This window comes from Oncorhynchus mykiss, chromosome 12 (genome assembly GCF_013265735.2).
Source record: "Oncorhynchus mykiss isolate Arlee chromosome 12, USDA_OmykA_1.1, whole genome shotgun sequence".
Lineage (NCBI taxonomy): Eukaryota > Metazoa > Chordata > Actinopteri > Salmoniformes > Salmonidae > Oncorhynchus > Oncorhynchus mykiss.
This window is the reverse complement of record NC_048576.1, coordinates 75,221,762-75,242,883: the sequence shown is the minus strand read 5'-3', so window position 1 is coordinate 75,242,883 and position 21,122 is coordinate 75,221,762. Positions and strand designations below refer to the sequence as shown.

General features: G+C 41.8%; 3 protein-coding genes across 5 annotated transcripts in view; all 3 read right to left on the bottom strand.

The window, feature by feature from the left end:
* Positions 1–5,958, bottom strand: part of LOC110538383 (myocardin-related transcription factor A) — a 42,617-nt gene extending 36,659 nt beyond the window's left edge. For 2 of the 3 annotated variants that reach the window (XM_036938423.1, XM_036938426.1), the window contains exons 1-2: positions 5,733–5,958; positions 2,045–2,095 (exon numbers count right to left, since the gene is read on the bottom strand). The gene's annotated coding sequence lies outside the window, so the exon portion shown is untranslated. Of the gene's footprint in view, positions 1–2,044; positions 2,099–5,732 lie in introns of all 3 variants that reach the window. The other variant, XM_036938424.1, reaches the window with a different exon arrangement.
* Positions 5,959–9,336: 3,378 nt separating this feature from the next.
* Positions 9,337–11,882, bottom strand: LOC110538384 (slit homolog 2 protein). The gene is made up of 3 exons (XM_021625172.2): positions 11,750–11,882; positions 11,000–11,360; positions 9,337–10,782 (listed from the first exon to the last, which is right to left on the bottom strand). The coding sequence occupies exons 2-3, from the start codon at positions 11,264–11,266 to the stop codon at positions 10,006–10,008; spliced, it is 1,044 nt and encodes a 347-aa protein (XP_021480847.2). The 5' UTR covers positions 11,267–11,360; positions 11,750–11,882; the 3' UTR covers positions 9,337–10,005.
* Positions 11,883–14,479: 2,597 nt separating this feature from the next.
* Positions 14,480–21,033, bottom strand: LOC110538385 (protein LSM12 homolog A). The gene is made up of 5 exons (XM_036938422.1): positions 20,871–21,033; positions 17,627–17,760; positions 16,852–16,961; positions 16,179–16,305; positions 14,480–16,074 (listed from the first exon to the last, which is right to left on the bottom strand). The coding sequence occupies exons 1-5, from the start codon at positions 20,995–20,997 to the stop codon at positions 15,982–15,984; spliced, it is 591 nt and encodes a 196-aa protein (XP_036794317.1). The 5' UTR covers positions 20,998–21,033; the 3' UTR covers positions 14,480–15,981.
* Positions 21,034–21,122: the final 89 nt, after the last annotated feature.

Genomic DNA, 21,122 nt, shown 5'->3' with positions numbered 1-21,122 from the left:
GATAAAACACTGGACTGTTGTCCAGGTAAACCATGTTGACTTGACAACCAGTTGGGAAACAGAGTAGAAGTCCTACTGAGACAAAACAGCTGACAGAAATGTTAAACAAACCCAGAATTATTCAAAAACAACAACATACCCAGATATCCTATAGACATACTTTAATCCTGTACTTTCAAACACCCGTTTTGCTTATTATAAATGATCTTGGTCATGTGCTGTTGGAGGGACTTTTACTTTCCCTTAGAATGACAGCACGCCACACCTGTAGCATGTACTGAGCACTAATAGACTGTATCACCATGTTGCACAATGAGTTACTGCATCCCTCAACTGGACCACATGTGACTGACCTAATCGTTTTAGCATGGATATTAGGCTAGCTATGTGTTATTCTGCTTCTGATATTTACCCAACTTTGGAGTCTTTCTCCACCTGGAACCCAGATAAATCCCATCATTTGATAGACACTGATCTCAAGACCCAGAGCATTGAGCTTACACTGTAATGCTCTCCTGTCAGAACTCTCGCCATCTGAACACTTTTTAATACCTGGGATTCTGGCTTTGGCCAGGTTAATACTCAGTAGCCTAATGTTCATTCTAGCATTAAAAACACTAAAAGGATCATCCGTTTCTTGATTTGCAAAGCAACTGCAACAGACAGAGCTCATCTTTCAAGACCTTTTATTACCAATAGAACTTTTGGAGATAAAGGCAATCATGTCAGGATATGGAAACCAACTCCACACAGGCATCTGCCTACCTGCCTAAGAAATACAAATAAACACCCAGGCTCTCACTTTCTATTTCAAACAAGCTTCACATTCTGTGAGGAAGCGTAGGGTCAGGTTTTTGGGGTGAGACAAAAAACAGATGTTCAAAGCTGTGCGAGTCTGACTGGCACAAGAAGACTAGCCTAACAACACCCAAAGCTTCCATGTCCCCTACTTTGTCCCCTACTACACAACACTGCCTAACTGTGAACCCTCCTATCCCAATTCTTCACCATGGACAGTTTGTTCAATGATTCATTACAGTCGGCACTGAGAAAAAGCTGGACTGAATTTGAAGAGCACGGTCTGACATTTAACACCTTAATCATTTCCCCTGCCAAAGCAATGACATCATAGCCCGGTTCTCTCTGCATCCCTCATGTTCAGACAGAAAAAGTCCTGCGTCACCACCACGTGATCCGCACTTATTTTCCTTCACAGTCGAGAAATAATTCAAATCAGGTTTTAGGGTTCACTGTTTGTTGTGATGCATGGGACCATTGGGGCAGCATGTAGACAGCATGGCAGTCTAAAGCCCTTCCTCCTAGGCCCCTGTTGGGAGTAGCCGGAGGACTTGCTGTCTCTGATGATGTCACTGGGTCACAATGCCACGGAGTCTGCCCGACGTCTTAATTACACAAGTGTGTAATCCCTGCCTGATGGTCCAGTTCCACTACTGACAGAACTGTCAATCATATCTACAACCAACACACTGATCATTGACATGGCATTAGCAAACCAAAACTAGCCCAGTACATGCTGTGTTTGTGTTTACGTACCAAGTTGTACATTACAGTGTGTGTGGAACAGTTACTAATTCAGAAAGTGGGTTCTTATTCTTAGCATTAATGTTTTTATGGTGCAAACACAGTACAAGGTGTACAGTGCAATATATCAATCAAACTGTTACCAGTTTCAGCCCCGGTAATGAAACATTAGGATTCAAAGAGATTGACACTTCTATGCCAAGATTCAGATTGTATTTCAACTACCTATAATTTTGTTCACTTTGAAGTGAGATATGAACTGAACATGGATGAGCTAAATGAACTCAAGCCATGATTCAAAGAAAGTGGAGGAGATGAAAGAAGATGAAAAACAAGATGAAAACAAACTAACTCGACCTTCATGATAGAAGAAAAGAGATTCACAGCATGGGCACAGCAACATGATGACGACAGCAGTAACATAGATCATAAGAACAGTATGACTTCAAGCAAATGGAGTGTGTAATGCTGAGATTAAGAGAGGCGTTTGTGCATAGCATACCTGGTCTATTTCCTGTTTAACAAGGTCCTGGGTGTTTCCATTTCAATGGGGCTGCTCTCATTGTGAAAAAGTAAAAGGAGAGGGGAGGGGTAGTGAGGATAAAAGAGAGATACAACATGTAAACAGATTACATAAATATCTTAATCTCTAAACCTTAGATAAAATTGATTTTAGATCCTAATTCCTGTCCAAGGAGCAGGCCAACTGTTTTCAGGTCTCCCATTTCCTCAAAGCTCAAGCTTGATAGAGATTAGATGCTAGGTAGACCCACCCCACGTAAGTATAATACAGCATTTAGATAATCCACCTGTTTATAGGCACTGACAATAGAAACAGTAGGCCAAGTGGAGAGGATCAGCCTGAATAGGGTTATCTGTGAGCCAAATAAATATGAAGCACTTATGTCATGGCCGGCAAATAAAAGATAAGAGATTTGACACAAGGATAGGTTTATATTTTTTGCCAAATCGACACAAATCTAAGCCTTGAGAAAGATAACAGGCATGATGTGAATCCACAACACTAGCCCACTCCACTTTTACAGGCAATATTAATGTTAATTTATAAACTTGGTGGTTCGAGCCCTGAATGCTGATTGGCTGACAGCCGTGGTATATCAAACCGTATACCACGGGTAAGACAAAACATGTATTTTTACTGCTCTAATTACATTGGTAACCAGTTTATAATAGCAATAAGGCACCTCAGGGGTTTGTGGTACATGGCCAATAGTCCAGGCACTCTGCGTTGTGTGGTGCATAAGAACAGCCCTTAGCTGTGATATATTGGCCATATACCACACCCCCTCGTGCCTTATTGCTTAACTAACCCAGTTCAGTTGAGAAGGGTGAAATTGCAGACTGCAATTCGGGGCGTTCCTTCATTTGCAGGAATCCCTCTTTATACTTCTATTTTTAAGATAGGACATGCAGGAGGCGGCGGCGTTAATGCACAATAACGTTGGATGCTAGCCTCCGTCCTCCCAAAGAAGGGGCTGGGGCGACAACAGTAATAACACCGGTAAACAGTGTAAACAGCGCGTCAACCTGGTCGACGCTGATCTTCAGTGCGTAATAATTTTTTTACGCAGGCCATCTAATAATTTGTCCCGGTACAAATGTATTGAAAGTGCATTTCACATTATGGTAGCCTACCCTTTTGGCTTTACATTGGAGATTTGCACTTTTTTTCAAGGTTCTATATCAATTTAAATATTTTTGAATGAAGAGCCATTTGGGAGCCAAATGAGCCGGCTCTTTTACATGAACCGAGCCAATGAGCCGGCTCAATGCCCATCAATACTCGACACCACGCAGAATATGTGTTTAGCTAGAACGAGCTGTGCGGCCACACAAGTTTTCAGTCAGACATATGTATACTTAGCTAGCTACACATCTACCTCTACTGCACCTGTTGTCTCGACTAGAGGTCGACCGATTAATTGGAATGGCCCAATTAATTAGGGACGATTTCAAGTTTTCATAACAAATCGGAAATCGGTATTTTTGGGCGCCGATTTTTTTAAATATTTGTTATTATTTTTTAAAATGCCTTTATTTAACTAGGCAAGTCAGTTAAGAACACATTCTTATTTACAATGACGGCCTAGGAACTGTGGGTTAACTGCCTTGTTCAGGGCAGAGCGACAGATTTTCACCTTGTCAGCTCGGGGGATACAATATTGTAACCTTACAGTTAACTAGTCTAACGCTATAACCACCTGCCTCTCGTTGCACTCCACAAGGAGACTGACTGCCTGTTACGCGAATGCAGTCGAAGCCAAGGTAAGTTGCTAGCTAGCATTAAACTTATCTTATAAAAAACTATCAATCAATCATAATCACTAGTTATAACTACATGGTTGATGATATTACTAGTTTATCTAGCGTGTCCTGCGTTGCATATAATCGATGCAACGCTGGGGGATGATTTAACAAAAGCGCATTTGCGAGAAAAGCACAATCGTTGGACGACTGTACCTAACCATAAACACCAATGCCTTTCTTAAAATCAATACACAGAAGTATATATTTTTAAACCTGCATATTTAGCTAAAAGAAATCCAGGTTAGCAGGCAATATTAACCAGGTGAAATTGTGTCACTTCTCTTGCGTTCATTGCACGCAGAGTCAGGGTATATGCAACAGTTTGGGCAGCCTGGCTCATTGCGAACTAATTTGCCAGAATTTTAAGTAATTATGACATAACATTGAAGGTTGAGCAATGTAACAAGAATATTTAGACTTAGGGATGCCACCAGTTAGATAAAATACTGAATGGTTCCGTATTTCACTGAAATAATAAACGTTTTGTTTTCAAAATGATAGTTTCCAGATTCGACCATATTAATGACCAAAGACTCGTATTTCTGTGTGTTATGTTATAATTAAGTCTATGATTTGATAGAGCATTCTGACTGAGCGGTGGTAGGGAGCAGCAGGCTCGTACGCATTCATTCAAACAGCACTTTCGTGCGTTTGCCAGCAGCTCTTCGCAAGCACAACGCTGTTTATGACTTCAAGCCTATCAGCCTAATGGCTGGTGTAACCGATGTGAAATGGCTAGCTAGTTAGCGCGCTAATAGCGTTTCAAACGTCACTCGCTCTGAGACTTGGTGTAGTTATTCACCTTGCTCTGCAAGGGCCGCGGCTTTTGTGGAGCGATGGGTAACGCTACTTCGAGGGTGGCTGTTATCGATGTGTTCCTGGTTCGAGCCCAGGTAGCGGCGAGGAGAGGGACGGAAGCTATACTGTTACACTGGCAATACTATAGTGCCTATAAGAAGATCCAATAGTCAAAAGGTATATATAATACAAATGGCATAGAGAGAAATAGTCCTATAAATACTATATTAACTACAACCTAAAACATCTTACCTTGGAATATTGAAGTCTCATGTTAAAAGGAACCACCAACTTTCATATGTTCTCATGTTCTGAGCAAGGAACTCAAACGTTAGCTTTTACTTCTCCAACACTTTGTTTTTGCATTATTTAAACCAAATTGAACATGTTTCATTATTTATTTGAGGCTAAATTGATTTTTATTTATGTATTATATTAAGTTAAAATAATTGTAACAATAATAATATTGTTGTAATTGTCATTATTACAAATAAAAAAATAAAAATCGGCCGATTAATCGATAGCGTCTTTTTTTGGTCCTCCAATAATCGGTATCGGCGTTGAAAAATCATAATCGGTCGACCTGTAGTCTCCACCTCTGAATGCTCGACTATGAAAAACCAACTCACCTTTACTTGTTGCATCCTCTATAACCACTGTGATTATTTTACCCTGCTGGTCATATAGCTATGCAAATCTTGAAAAACGAGAAGGCCAGATGTCAAAATGTCTTACCTAGCAAGTCACGTTAGCAGCGGTGAGTGTTTAGGCTACCATTGTGATTGACAACTAGGTAGATAGTGTTTGGTTTGATGGCTAGTTCCCTAAAGTTAACTATCCAACCATTGTGGTAATTGTGCTGTAACAATTACGTAATGCGCTCGCTAGATGCTAGGTACTAGGCACTGTGCCAGTGCAGCAGCCATAAACCAGATTTTAGCCCCGCGTAGCCAGATGTGTGTGGGTGCACTGTTGCTAAACTGGCTAATCACTGGCCAGCTCCCGAGTCTGATTGCGATTATTTGATAGCTAACCTAGTTGCTAACATTAGCGATTCAACTCACCTCGCAAGAGACACACGCTGCTGCAGTGCTGGTGGTATGGAACCGAGACCGCAAGCATTCGAGCGGTGACGGCAGAAAAGTTATGGTCGACATGTTCGTCGCATTTCCATTGGTCTTCAATCAAATCGATACTTTACTGACCGTTGTTAAAGCTAGCTAGCTAATAAAATTCAACAACATTCAATAACAACAAACTGCTCACTCAAACGAGTGTCAAACCAGCAAGAATAACAATCCTTCAGAATAAGAGTTCTGTCCTGTAGTCTTTAAGTGTAAATGATTAAATAAGGAAAATAATTATGGACAATATCTTAATACTCGATATATCTTATACCAGTTAAGTAAAATAATTATATTATATTTGTTCGCATTAAACTGTTTTTTCCAAATGATAAAACAAAAATGTGCGTGTACTTTTATAAACTATTTCGAATGCGTGTCAAAATAAAAGTCTAAAACATATCACACATCCCATTCCAGGCCCACAATATCAATCGTCGCTACACCAACATCAGTACAGAAGTAGGGTTTGAAAGCAGTTAAAAATCCTATTTAATCCCGATGTCTTCCGCCCAAGCAAAGTTCCTGCAGCTCTAACAAAGGATTCTCACTTTAATGGCCAGATGTTTGGGAAAACCATATTTAGTAAGTGTTCCAACCCTGTCCTTGATCTACTTCCATTATTAGGATAACATCTTTGGTGTTTAGCACCACAGTAAAAATACTAAGTTTATTCACATTTTTAACACAAATCATCCTCACATAAATACACCATACACTGATTCTATTGATTTTCTGGACATTACTGTTTTCCTTTTTCCCAATAGATGGAGACAGAATCTTCAAAACCATAGTAACCTTAAATCAACAGATACACACTGGGAAAAGTATGTCCTCGACTTTTTCAGATATATTTTTGAGGAGATGGGAAACTACATTAATGAATTAACGCCCATTGTGTGCGTAGTCCATGCGTTGTCAGTGTGAAGCACTGTGCATTCTGGGCGATTCGGGGACAAGGAAAGCTCTTCTTCAAGGAGTGAATCAGAGTCAATTGGGAGCTAGCCCAGATGCCTGTGTGGAGTTGTCCTACTAAGTACTAAGCTAACATATAGGCTTTATAAGCACTACATAAAGGCTTAGCAAATCAACTATAAGCATATGGCATACTCTATAAATGGTGTATAAACATACATAGTGCATTTATTGATTATGACATACAGTTATCAATTATTTGTGAAGCATTTATGTAGTCCTTATGACGCCTTTATGTATGCTCAGAGGTGTAAAGTACTTAAGTAGTACTTTAAAGTATTTTTACTTAAGTAGTTTTTGGGGGGTATCTGTACTTTACTGTTTATATTTTTGGCAACTTTTACTTCACTACATTTCTAAAGAAAATATTGTACTTTTTACTCCATACATTTTCACTGACAACCCAAAGTACTCATTACATTTTGAATGCTTAGCAGGACAGGGAAATTGTGAAATTGACGCACTTATGAAAATAACATGTGGTCATCCCTACTGCCTATATTCTGGCGGACTCACTAAACACAAATCCATCTTTTGTAAATAATGTCTGAGTGTTGGAGTGTGCCCCTGGCTCTCTGTACATTTTTAAAACAAGAAAATGGTGCCGGCTGCTTTTCTTAATATAATACATTTGAAATATATACTTTTACTTTTGATACTTAAGTATATTTAAAACCAAATACTTTGACTTTACTCAAGTACTATTTTACTGGGTGACTTTCACTTTTACTTGAGTAACTTAAGGTATTTATACTTTCACCAAGTACGACAATTCGGTACTTTTTCCACCACGGTGTACGCTCTACTTTGTACATTTGGGAAACGACAAAATCATCTCAAATGGTGGGTTTGGCGCCCCCAACTGTCAACAGTTTCCACAAAATCTATTTTAAATAGTTTCATGCAACTTGTGGGAAACAAGAAATGCCCTCCTGGCTAATCTTCAACAGCACATTAGATATATTAACAAGAATGACAAAGACACGTTAATAATAAAATAAAAAAATAGGAACACGCATTAGAAAACTTAAAGGAATAGTTCACCAAAATTACATATTGTTTCCTTACCCTTTAAGCAGTCCATGGACAAGGTATGACAACAATCCATGCTTTGGTTTAACTGGCCACTGATTAAAATGCTAACTTTTAAGTATTTGTGGCACAAATCCAATGCAAGTCAATGGTTCCTATATTAGCATCTGCACACTTTATGTCCAAATCATCCTATAGGATCTCAAAATGTGTAACTCAATTAAATTACTACAGATTATTTGGTTTGTGGACCAGGATGTGGACATAAAGCAAAGGTTTTGATTCGGCTTAGGGTTGTGGTTCAGGGTTAGGGTTGAACAGGGATGTGGACACGAGTCTAGGGTTAGGGTTGTGGTTGAGGCTAGGTTAGGTTTGAACTGGGGTGTTGAAGGTAGGAAGCTAAGGAAATCCTCTGGTTTGATTATGAATACTTTAATGTCGTAAAATCCCATACTATTTTCTCTTGGCTAAATTAGAGTTTTTTTCAGAGACAATGGCATCTGGTTTCTGTTGTGCAATATGAGCGAATGGAATTGAATTATGTAATTTATACCTTCGTCTGTCCTGTCTTGTGTTTTTAAGTAAAGGATGAGAGCTAGTTTGTATAAAATGCCCTATGTCAATCTCATAGATCTGTCTGCACTGGGTTCTGACAACTAAAACATTGTAATACACACCTGCTGGTAGTAGACAGTTATTATGCCATTGTTATGTCATATCATTGTTATCTGATAATAGCTTTGGTCACATGGGTGGCTGGCCCATATCTCCATTGCTGAATTGCTTCTCCTTATCCAGATCCATTTATAAGGCTGCTGAGCAGAAACAGCATCAGTACCGATACAGGTTCAACTTCTGGACATTATCCTCCTCTTAGATAAGGTCTGCCCAGGGGATTTGAGCTGGGTGGCTGTCTGTTTTCTACCCATGGCAGTTTGTTTCCTCCTCTGGTTTTTAATCAGAGCCGTAATCTGCTGATGTTGCTCTAGAGGCCAGGCCCATATGCCACATCATTCTCCCTGTGACCTGGATCTAAGCCTTTTAAACCCTGCAGCAATTTGTCTCTGGCCAAAGACCGGTGTCAGAATCTGAAATCCTCCATGTCCTTTATCGGAATCGAATGCAAAACTGCGCACTTCCTAAAATTAAGTACTTCAAAGTGTTTCATCTGTGCTCTCTATTTCAATATCACCAAACCCACAGGAATACGATGTGGTTGTGGCCGAGGTCCGGCTTCTCCAGGCTGGAGGCCAAACCCACAAGCAAAACGTATGTTACCAAATGCACATTTTCATCTAAAAGGGGAGAACATTTTGTTACATCATGGCAGACCGAGATAGATTGAAACCGGCTTTAATCTGTGTGTGAGCTGGAATAGTGGTGATTCATTGGTGAATAATCTGACCTTGACTAAAGCAGATGTTGATCATCTAAGGGAGGGTTTAGCTCTAGTGCAGTGCATGGAATAGGGAAAGTGGAGACCACTATACTCAAATCTGGCAAAGATTTAATCCAGGTACATCACAAGATAGTCAAAAAAAGAATCATACTTTATTACCATCTGTATACAATCAATTCCCTATCAAACATATCCATGTGTTCAAAGATAATCATCATCATCATCATTCATGAAAACAAAAATAACTACTGTACTAGGTCCTACATTTGAAACATGACTCGTTTTTTCTCAACAGTGTGCAGAAATGGAATAGACATTGAAGAGAAAATGTTGAACAGAAAAAGACAAACACTGTACTGGTGTTTCAATAAATAAATTAACAGGATACATTGTAAGCAGTCAAACACTTCAGGTAGGTCTTAAATGATACACTGAAAAATAATGTCCAAGTCCTCCAGTTCCACAAGTCACAGACTTCTAGATACATCATACAAAACTGCTCATACTCTAAAATATTGTTTCTCAGACTCTTGGAACCAGATTGGGTCATGCATTATGACCATGATGAAGTAGAAGAGAGAATGAATGCCTCCAACAAATACAACTGAATGTTAAGGAGCATTTTGAGCCTGAGGTGTGTTATGAACCCTCACAGTCAGTTTGCTGCAGATGGGAAATGGCCCCTTTTTTATCTTCAAACATAAAATGACCAGGAAGCATGGTGTGAAATATGATCCCAGATCAGTGAGGGAAAATGCATCTACCGAACTGATTACACACTCACTCAGTGTCCCTCCCCCATGACAGTCACCTCTCCTGGGACTGCGACTCAGCGTCCCAGCTCTTGCCATGTTGGTTCTTCTTGCGGGTGTGCTCAGCCATAACCACAGCTGCCAACACGGTAACCAGCACCGTCACAGTGATTACCAGCACGGTGGCCGTCTCTGCCATGCACAACTGACTGTCCACCCACGCCAGCGAGGCACCCGCCAGCTGCAGAGGCTCGTGGCACGTCACGTTGTGGTAGTCGTCAACGTGCAAGTGGCGTACACTCAGCAGCTTGCTGAAGACCCGGTGCAGGTCGCAGTCGCAGTTCCACGGGTTGCCAGCTAGCTGCAGGTGGGTGCCGGCCGTGTGGAGGCTCAGGAAGGTCTTGAACTTAAGGTGCTGCAGCTGGTTTCCCTCCAGGCCCAGCAGGGTGAGGCTGTGCAGGGGAGCCAGAGCCTCCGTGTCGATGTGAGTGATGTTGTTCTGGCCCAGCTGCAGGGCCTCCAGGACGGGCAGCATGGACAGTGAACCATGGCGCACAGCTCCCAGCTGGTTGGCATGGAGGTAGAGGTGGCGCAGTCGAGACAGGCCCCGGAAGGCTCCTGGCTGGAGGAAGGTGATGTGGTTGTGGCTGAGGTCCAGCTTCTCCAGGCTCTCCAGGTGCTCCAGGCTGGAGACTTCCAGACGCTCAAGGGTGTTGTGGTCCAGCCGGAGCTCCCGGACTGAGGACAGACTGTGGGAGAAGTCCGGCGGCAGCCAGAGCAGCTTGTTACGGCTCATGTCCAGCTTCTCCAGAAAGGAGAGGGAGTAGAAGGCCTGGGAGCGGAGGAGGGTACAATAAATTATGAACATGAAAAAGTAATCATAGGCATCAAACCCTCATATCCACCATCAAATCCTTATGCTAAACTATGCCACTAATGCATAGGCTATCACAGTGTTTCTCAATCCATTACTAGTGTTGGGCTAGAACAAAAATGTTTACAGTAGGACCCCATGAGTATATGACATTATATGGGTTCGCATGTGTTACCTCGGGCTGCAGCAGCTGGATTCCACTATCAGACAGCACCAGGACACGCAGTGACCAAAGTCCGGCAAAGGCACGGCTCCGCACTTCTATCATCAAGTTGCCACCCAGGTCCAGCAGCCAGGTGCCATGGGACAGGCCATGGGGCACTTGGAGGAACCCGCGCGCTCGGCAGTCCACCAAATCCGAGTGTTCGTAGCAGAGGCAGTGGTGAGGGCACTCTTTTGAACCTACCACTGAAGACAGCGCCAGCAGAGCAGGAAATAACATATTACTTGCAAAATGTGCACCTAAAGTGCTTTATCACGACAAGGCTTGAAGACGTTTGGAGTGGAGTGTCAGAATCCAGATATCTGAGGAATATCTGCAAAATAAGGCAAACAACCATTATACTTATGGTTTGGAGATGCTGTCGCTGAGTAGTGAGTATTCGGTACGATAGAGAAACATGTACATATTATATATATATATTAATCTGTAGGCTTTTAATATCTTGAACTAGTCGACATCTCTAAAATACAAGTTAGAAAACTCAGAATCCGTTACTGTACACAATACCAGCAGTGAGCCGGTTGCGCGTAATGTGAAGGTTTTACGCATAGCCTATTGTTGGTAATTGCAGAAACACAATTGCGTTGAATACATTAAAATGTAAATTAAATGTTACTTTTTTAAACCTACAAAACAGCAAGCCTTTTCAAAGAACGATAACAGCAAGTAAGTACCTCGTAATTAAATTAAACAATACCTTACCTATAATCTTTATATCCAATCAACAATGAGAAGCGCTGGTGCCGCATCAGTAAACCAACTCCTTCGTCATCTCTTTGTCACGCTCCCTCCCGCTTTTTTCGTCGAGACCTAATCCACAAATCATCCGCCCTACAGAGGTTCCCATCGAATAGTTTTTGTTTTAGTACTCCTTCTCAGACCCCTCCCTTTTATTTCACCTCAATTTATCCAGTGTCCTGCTATTAGCAAGAGTAGAATAAACATTCCAGTTACCCATTGAAGAACCCTCGTTTTTCTAATATGAAAAACTGACGATGGAACATCTGCCCTGCTATCCCCCAACTTTAATTACACAATATGTAGTTTGTGATTTTCTTCTGAGCAAATGTCATTGCGTCGTATTAAATCACATTCACGCAGAGTTTACATGGTGCATCCATCAAATTGTGTCCAATAGTTAAACAGTGAATTCGGAAAGTATTCAGACCCCTGGACTTTTCCCATATTTCTTACGTTACAGCCTTATTCTGAAATTGATTAAATAAAAAAGTAATCACACAATACTCCACAATGACAAAATAAAAATAGGTTTAGACATTTTAACAAATGTATTAAAAATAAACAAAAATACCTTTATTTACATAAGTATTAAGACATCGAAATTGAACTCCGGTGCATCCTGTTTGCATTGATCATCCCATCCTTGAGCTGTTTCTACAACTTGATTGGAATCCACCTGCGGTAAATTCAATTGATTGGACATGATTTGAAAGGCACATTTCTGTCAGAGCAAAAACCTAGCCATGAGGTAGAAGGAATTGTCCATAGAGCTCCAAGACAGGATTGTATCGAGGCACAGATCTGGGTAAGGGTACCAGAAAATGTCTGCAGCATTGAAGGTCCCCAAGTACACAGTGGCCTCCATCATTCTTAAATGGAATAAGTTTGGAACCACCAAGACTTCATTGAGCTGGCAGCCTGGGCAAACTGAGCAATCGGGGGATTAGGGCCTTGGTCAGGGAAGTGAGGAAGAACCCGATGGTCACTCTGACAGAGCTCTAGAGTTCCTCTCTGGAGATGGTTGTCCTTCTGGAAGTTTCTCCCGCCTTCATGGTGGAGTGCCCAGACGGAAGCCTCAGTAAAAGGCACATGACAGACCGCTTGGAGTTTGCCAAAAGGCACCTAAATATTCTCTGGTCTGATGAAACTAAGATTGAACTCTTTGGCCTGAATGCCAAGCTTCACATCTGGAGGAATCCTGGCACCATCCCTACGGTGAAGCATAGTGGTGGCAGCATCATGCAGTGGGGATGTTATTGAGCGGCAGGGACTGGGATTCTTATCAGGATCAAAGGAAAACCTGCTCCAGTGCTCAGGACCTTAGACTGGGGCAAAGGTTTTACCTTCCAACGGGACAACAACCCTAAGCACACAGCCAAGACAACGCAGCAGTGGCTTCAGGACAAGTCTCTGAATGTCTTTGAGTAACCCAGCCAGAGCCCAGACTCTGGAGACCTGAAAGTAGCTGTGCAGCGACACTTCTCATCCAACCTGACAGAGCTTGAGAGGATCTGCAGAGAAGAATGGGAGAAACTCCCCAAATACAGGTGTACCAAGCTTGTGCCGACATACCCAAGACTCGAGGCTGTAATTGCTTCCAAAAAGTACTGAGTAAAGGATCGGAATACTTACGTAAATATATTTAAATATATATACACATATTTCATACATACATTTATATATACGCAAACATATTCCAAACTTGCCACACCACAGCATTTTCTTACTCTAAAGGCATCCATTGAGACAATATTCTTCTCAACAAGTTTAACATGCCACCAGTTGCTACACCATCTGAGTTTGACCACAAATGAATAGATGGACAATTTGCATCTGGAGGGGTTCTAGGTGGTGATAAAGGGGAAACTGTAAATAATAGGTTCATACATGGTCCTGCTGACCAACGCATGTGTAGCGTACGGTTTCAGATCTGTTTCACCTCTATACATGGAGTCCTGGACAAAGGAAAACTATTCTCAGCCGTGAATTAATGATTTAATTGAGGTAAAACATGTCAGAACCAAAGCCAGAGTGAAACTACAATATGAGTGACTAAGCATGCCATTCTATAGGGAAGAATAGGCTCCTTTAATTGGTTGAGTGCATCTCCATTGTATTTTTGATTGTGGAGTAGCCCACAAATGCCCCTAGAGGCCCTCAATTTCACATGACAGGTAGGCAGGCCTACTCTAATTCATTAAGTGAGTGAATAGGGAACATACAGTATTTCAACACCATTTGTGGCATTTCACCAAATTGATTTTTAGGTATGTCATTACGTGTAATTCTGACAATGTGCCATGGTTCTTTGTTATGTGGATACTTGTTTATTGAAGGCAAGACCTTAGAGCTTGGATACTGTCTGATATGACCTATTGAATGGACATGGTCATTGCTTGTTTACCACAGCCATACATCTCACCTTCATTTACATTTCAATGATGCCCTCTGCTGACAATTTGAAGGCATAGCAGATAACAAAAATGGTTTGCATTTCATCGATCCCAGATGACCCAGCTCAATAAAACATTGAAATAATGCATTTAACAAAACAATTGGTAGTTGAAGATGAATTCCTTTTCCCTGAGGAATATTTTGATATGAGTGTGAACAAAAGACTGATTGCTACATCCCAAAGTAGAAAACCATGAACACCAAAGGCCAAAAAAAGAAACATGACAAACTGCAAACTTCGTTTTTTTTCTCCTTTTTTTTTATTTCCATGTTACTAGCTATTTAAAAATAAAAAATAAAATACTGGGAAGGAAACCTTGGCAACGGCAGCCTCGTTGACACACGGTGGACGGGTAAACAACGCGGATGCCTGTCACAACTTAACCCCACTGGCCGAGCCTCCAATCAGGCTACATTGTTATAAACACGAGGCTGGGATAGGGGCCTTTGGGCCATTTGGGAAACCTGCTCCCCATCCCAGTCTCAAACATGGCAAGATATCTTTAAGTACATTTTTTCCAAAAGTGAATACAAAGCATCCCATACAGAACTGAGATCGATCTCATCGCACACGGTTCAGTGGCACGCCATATGATATTGGCCAACGTGGTTAATTAATTTGTTTTTTCTTGTTCGAAACATGGGAGGAATGCATTGAGTCGGGCGGAAGAGCAGATTTCACCTGCCAAAGTGTGTCAATGGTCGGTAGACAATAGAATAGGAGTGGGAGATGGAGAGTGTAAGAAAAGAGCTGGATTTCAATGTGGTCCCATCGTGGAAGAGGTACTGTATTGTAGAATCAAAGACCATGAGGGACAAGGATGAAAGGGAAGAGGAAAACAGCCCAGCCTCTACTCTAAAATAACACATGCCCTTTATCTTTAGCTTCCAGACTTAAAACTATACACAGAAAAACAGAGCATCTTTAGTTTAGGTGGGACCATGCAGCAAGAGCTTATGGGTAAAAGCAGACAGTCATGTCTGTTTGGAAAAAAGGAAAGCATTTCATGAAAAATATTTCAAGCTACTAGAACCAAATGGGTGTTTACAAATTGTATTTTTTCCTGAAAGGACAATTTGGGGGAGGTATTTCAAGTCTATTTTATGTCAGATTAATAATGTTAACACAATTTGAGTGTTTCCCCCGTTGAGGGAAAACCGCAATTTCAATAACCTACTGGGTGCATGTTTGTAAGATTGTGAGAGTTCCCATTCATCCCATTCACACGCGTCACTATTGGCATCCTTTCAGTCAGCTGTTAAAAAAATAACCATGTGCTTTCAAGAAAGCTATTAAAATTAGTGTTCTTGTCAAAACAGTATTTCAATATTAGAAAAGGTCCTTTAACTCTTACCATAAATTTCTACTGTTGAAATTTACGAGAAATGACTAGAAAATAGATCAACCAATGAATAGAAATCAAGTGACTTTTCTCTGTGAAATGGAAGTGAGGAGCAGGCTTGACGGCAGGAGGAGAGAAGAAACAGAAGGGAAGGTAAGAGGTCAAGAAGAGGGGTGTGGGTGGGGAATGATGGCAAATTGAGATTACTTTTGTTAGATTATCTTTAAAAATGAACTGGATATTTCCCTCTCGATTGGGACCCCCTTTTGTCCTGTTCAAAATGTTGGACAACTCTGATGTTGAAGGGAGGGGGAAGAGAGAAGAACAAACCAAAACTGCCTTTGACGTTGTGACCTCCCCCAACCAATTCCCCCTCCCACACCCCCTAACTCCGGCTCAAGATGATAAGGTGGAGTCTTTCTGTGTTTGCTGTGCTTGTGGCCGCTGCACCGACTTCTGGCTCTCCACATCTCTAAAATGTTTCTCCACCTGCAGGGGACAAGACAAGTAACATTTTATCCTCAATCAACTTTCTGGTATTGCCATTTCTGTATTCCCTCAATGGTGAATGAATGGTGGGAAGGCATACTCACTATTTTGCGTACGTGACTTAAAGCACTACCCTCTTTGCCTTTGCAGTTCTCCACCTGGTAAGGTGGGGATATGACCACGTCGTCCATCACCATGATGTTCTTCTCCTGCCATTTGCAGTCTTTGATGCTACAGAGAGATGGAGAATGTTTTTGAAAAAAAGCACCCAGTAAGCTGCCTTTAGTCAGGGTACTGAGGTTAAAGGTTTCAGGTCACACATTTAGACAGATGACTCCATGCAGCAGGTATCGGATGGTGGACAGGTGCATATCGAACAGCAACAACGCTGAAGAAAATTTACAAATAAATTAAACAAAAGAACATTACAGAATTAACAGCTTACATTAGAAATGGGTCAATCAGTGTTGGTACTGTAAGACTTACAGTCATAGTCTAGGCCAAATCAGGGATCAACACTAGAACCAAGAGGTATAATGGAATGCATACTATTTGATAGGGTTTAAAACAAAACATTACCGAATCAAAGACTGGCATTCAAACTGGTCAACTAATCAGTGAAGGCAACTTCAACATCCAGTGAGACTATTTAAATGCATTGGGTAGCACATTTTCTTTAAAACAGCCTTTTCTGACCGTCATAGTAAGTAAATAACAGATGTTTCTATAGATGGAGGCAGCAGAGCCACAGTATTAGAGACAGGAGACGATACTCACGTTTTATGTATAGTCTGGAATAGCTGTTGGCCCTCCACAGAGACTCCAGCACTAATTGCATATGCTTGGGATAACTTGTCTTCCTTTTCCGACCGTGCTCTGTTGGCAAGCTGCAGGCGTGTTGGAAAAGGAGAACCAAAACGTTAGAGCTGTTCACAATAGCCAACATTCTCAACTGAGAACCCCAAAATGTAAAAAGGAAAAAAATATATTTGGCATTGAAAGGAACTAAGGAATTTCCACCTGTTAGCAATACAAACAAATATTAGAAACTGCTTAGTGATCATTTTAGTCAAATGTGGAACAGGTGGGTTTTGTTTGATGCCGACCAAAGTTGAATGATATGGTGATGGAACATTTCAGGATTTTTTTGGGGCAAGACAATGGCCATTCATTCTTTAAATAGACAAACAATCCATTCAGGTTAAACATATGGTTCCAATCAACATGTATAATTTTGGGTGCTTTCACAATTCATTGACTCCGTGTTGGGACAGGGATTCCCAATTCCAGTCCTGAAAACCAATGGGTGTGCAAGTTTTTGTTCCAGCCCAGCATAAACACACCTGATTCAACTAGAATAAATCAGCTTGCCTAAACTAATTACAGTCTTTAGTCTGACTGAACCACAATTAGCTGACTCAAGTGAGTTAGAGCAGGACTTATTGATAAAGCTAATGACAAAATGACCAGATGTCCGATGATTCGTCATTACTTGGTATGAGAAAGAGATGTGTCAAGGAGGGTGTGAGGAGTGGTGATTGGCTGGTCTTACCTTGCTGACATTCAGAGATGCTAGTGGAGGAGGAGTTTCAGTGCGGTCATTAATGATGTCCACCTCAGACACATAGGCTAAGTTAATCAGAATCACGTCGCTGACGTTTGCCTTTCCACTGGAGGGGGCGCATTCTGAAAGGTCAGTGGGTCAAGGCAAATAGGCTGTACGACACATTCAGAATGGAGGTCAAATAAGCAGCAGTTCGCATTAAACTAAATATACATGCAGGACTTGTATGCGAGGGAAACAATGGATCAGCTGGAATCATAATTCTATCACTTCTTCCACAAACATTAGGCTATGCCAGACCTGAGGTAAATCAACATGTGTATGTTATTGAGCTTAAGGAGAAGTCAGAACACATTCTAAATGGCATACTGCAGCTAGTTACAATAGTGCAATTTAGTCGCTCAATAGTGAACCACTGACCAAATAGGCCTAATAAGTGAGCACAACATATTCTACTCTAGTAGAACACAAAATCCAAGCACAGCACCAATCCAACTTTGCCATGTGCTGGAGATCCCCTGATGGAACACCTTTTTCACCCCCCCCCCCCCCCCCCCCCCTCTATTCTGCCATTCAACAGCCTCCTCACAACAGAACATCCTGGGATCATGTTTGCCCATTACCTAGGAAACAGGTCCAGGGTTCACCACTGCAGTCCAGGAACAGCCTCTTGCCCAAGAAACAATGCAGACTGTTACAACCCATAACAGAAGTCCTAAACATTGACTGGTAAGTCCTGAGCTTAGCCTAACAAACCACCAGCAACTAAACAAAATGAATAGCCCACTCAGAACTTCTCAAATGAGATGTTAAGAAGCAAGCATTTCACAGTTAGTCTACACCTGTTGTTTAAGAAGCATGTGACAAATACAACATTTGATTTGAAGCCGGCATGAGGTGTATAGACTCCACCAGGAGATCCCCGTTCAACTCCGCTAACTTAAGTGAGGGGACAAAGAGTCCAATGCATTGTTTGTAAGGGAGGAGGCTGGGTACGAACGAGCCACAATTCATATGGATATCAGAAATACTGTGGAGCGAAAGAGGGCTAATAGCCTACAAGGCAGAAAATATATTTTTTTGGCATACTAAGCACAACTGCCAAGAGTAGCCTTCACGAACACCCAACTGTGTTAAAGAAAGCTCAAGGGATACTATCTAGTAGCAGCCTGCTCACTGCCCTTGACACGGTTTATAGTCTGGCGACAGACAAAATTCACAGACTCTGACCTCACAACAACCGAAGGCAGCACAGAACCTGCACTTCAACCGATTTCCCAAAAAGACTAAACCCTGAGCCAAGCTAATTATTTCCCAAATAAAAAACAGGTTGGATATGAGTAAAAGTTTGGGAATAAGGCCTGTGTCCTTACTATGGTCAGAAAAGTTCTCATTACAAGGCAGACAGAGGTAGTGCTCAGAGCTGAACTCATTCAGGTTTTACAATCCTTCATTTTATGGCTGCTGCACTTCCTCCATAACAGTAATAGAGGGCTGTGGATTTCCTGTCTGACATCATGACCTTTCAGTGACTCACCAGCCTCAAGGGAAACAACCTAACATGCCATGAGGGTATGACTGGATCTAGAAGCTTTATTTACCCCCTGCACTATACTATGCTATTGTGTCACCCTGAAAACATGTCACAGTGTGCTTCCATAAGCAAAATACCTCAAGTGAATAGGCCTACATGATACACCACTTGAAGAGTATTGGGAACATGCCCTCTATGCATCTCACAACATCCAAAGAAAAGTAGAATAGATTTAACAACCTTAACATTGTAGATCTGTATAAAAAAACAACAATAAAAACATTTAAAAAACAAGGGCTAGTCATCAACTAACATTGATAAAATGCCTCTAACTTAACTTGAGCAAAGTCTGAGGATTGAGGCAGTACTACCTTCCAGCCAGGTAATAGAGACCTGTTTGACATCCACCGGACCGTGAAGGTATGGAATGCACACGGTTGAAATCCACAATGCTGATGCAGTGTGATAACAGCTGACTGACAGACAAATCACATTCCTTTCCATGGCTGTGGCTGCAGTTATTTCACTATCACAGGGTGGCCTGACTCTGGGCCTTTCTGCCCTATACCAGGCAGAGGTGGAAGATTGGCCCGCACAACCACGCAAACAGAATTCTTAGTGCTCTGCAATGTATGTCTGTGTGAGCATATAGTCCAAATCAAATGGCTTCCTAAGAGTTCTGCAGCATATCAAATGTTGCACTTCTCACGACTGCCCATTTCTCTAAGCAGTGCTCTGTGCAGGCCTGAAAAGGAATATCTGGGCTAAAAGCGCAAGAGATGTGTATAATACCTCAACTTCACTCAACCTATACTGTATAGGTCTTCTCCAAATGTTGCCTGTAAGAAATCCACCTGGCTTTATCCCATCAACATCCCTCATGTCATGAAATACAAGTCTGCACATTCAGATAACATATTTCACAGCAACTAGGTAACGTTGGCCATCTTCCAATATAGCTACAACTAAGAACTTGCATATAGTTCATGTATTTCTCAAGTTCGTTACAAAACACTTGACAGGGGTCAAAGTACTTAGGTAGACAGTTACTAGCTAACGCTAGCTAACCCAAGAACTTGACAGTCACTCCTTTCTAAACTGTCACCAGTGAATCATGGCGTGTCAGTTTCGACAACGTAAGCTAACTTGGGGTGGGTAGCTACCTACATCATTGCATGACTAGCCATTAAATAACCATTGTTTTAGAGCATACTACAACTCTAAGCGTGGTCTGCTAGTTAGCATGCAGCTAGAAAATGGGCTAACTGTTACTAAGAATTTGCCAGGCATAACGCCCCTTGGAGCTGCCAGATAGTGATCCCAACAAGGACCGACTGTGCTAACGCTGACCACAATAGCTTGGGTTAGCAAGTTAGGTAGCATTATGGCACAATACCAATGCCAACTTCGATAGCTAGCTGGCTAACAACAAACATTAACTCAAGATCATGCCGATTCTAAACTTGACATACCTGGCTTGAAATAGAAAGTAACAAGGTTTAAAGTAACTGAACGGAACAATATTTAAATCGTGTGGTTAGCTACGTTTTGATCAAGAGTAGGCTAGTTAGCTCCCTAGCTAGTCTCCTGACTACGCTTGCGCGGATCTCAATTTGGCAAGCGCGAAGTTACCCCCAGGCCCCTTGCAGCCTGGAAGACCACCGATTTAGTGACAACGGAAAACGGTAAAAAGGATACTCAAAGTCAACATCTTGGACTGATAGTCAAAGGCAACGACCTCTCCTTGCAATTGCTGCCCCAAGCAGGTGAGGCAGGAGACATGGCTCCCGACACTGAAATACTCCCCCGGTCCAGGAGCCGCCATCTTCTCCGCCAGGAAACGGGAGCGCCAGATTTACGTAAATATACGCCGTGGCGTCACTGACTACCGATAGGGAATGTTGATGGGCGTTGTCATAGATTGATCACACTTCCCCGGGCGGTCCAATT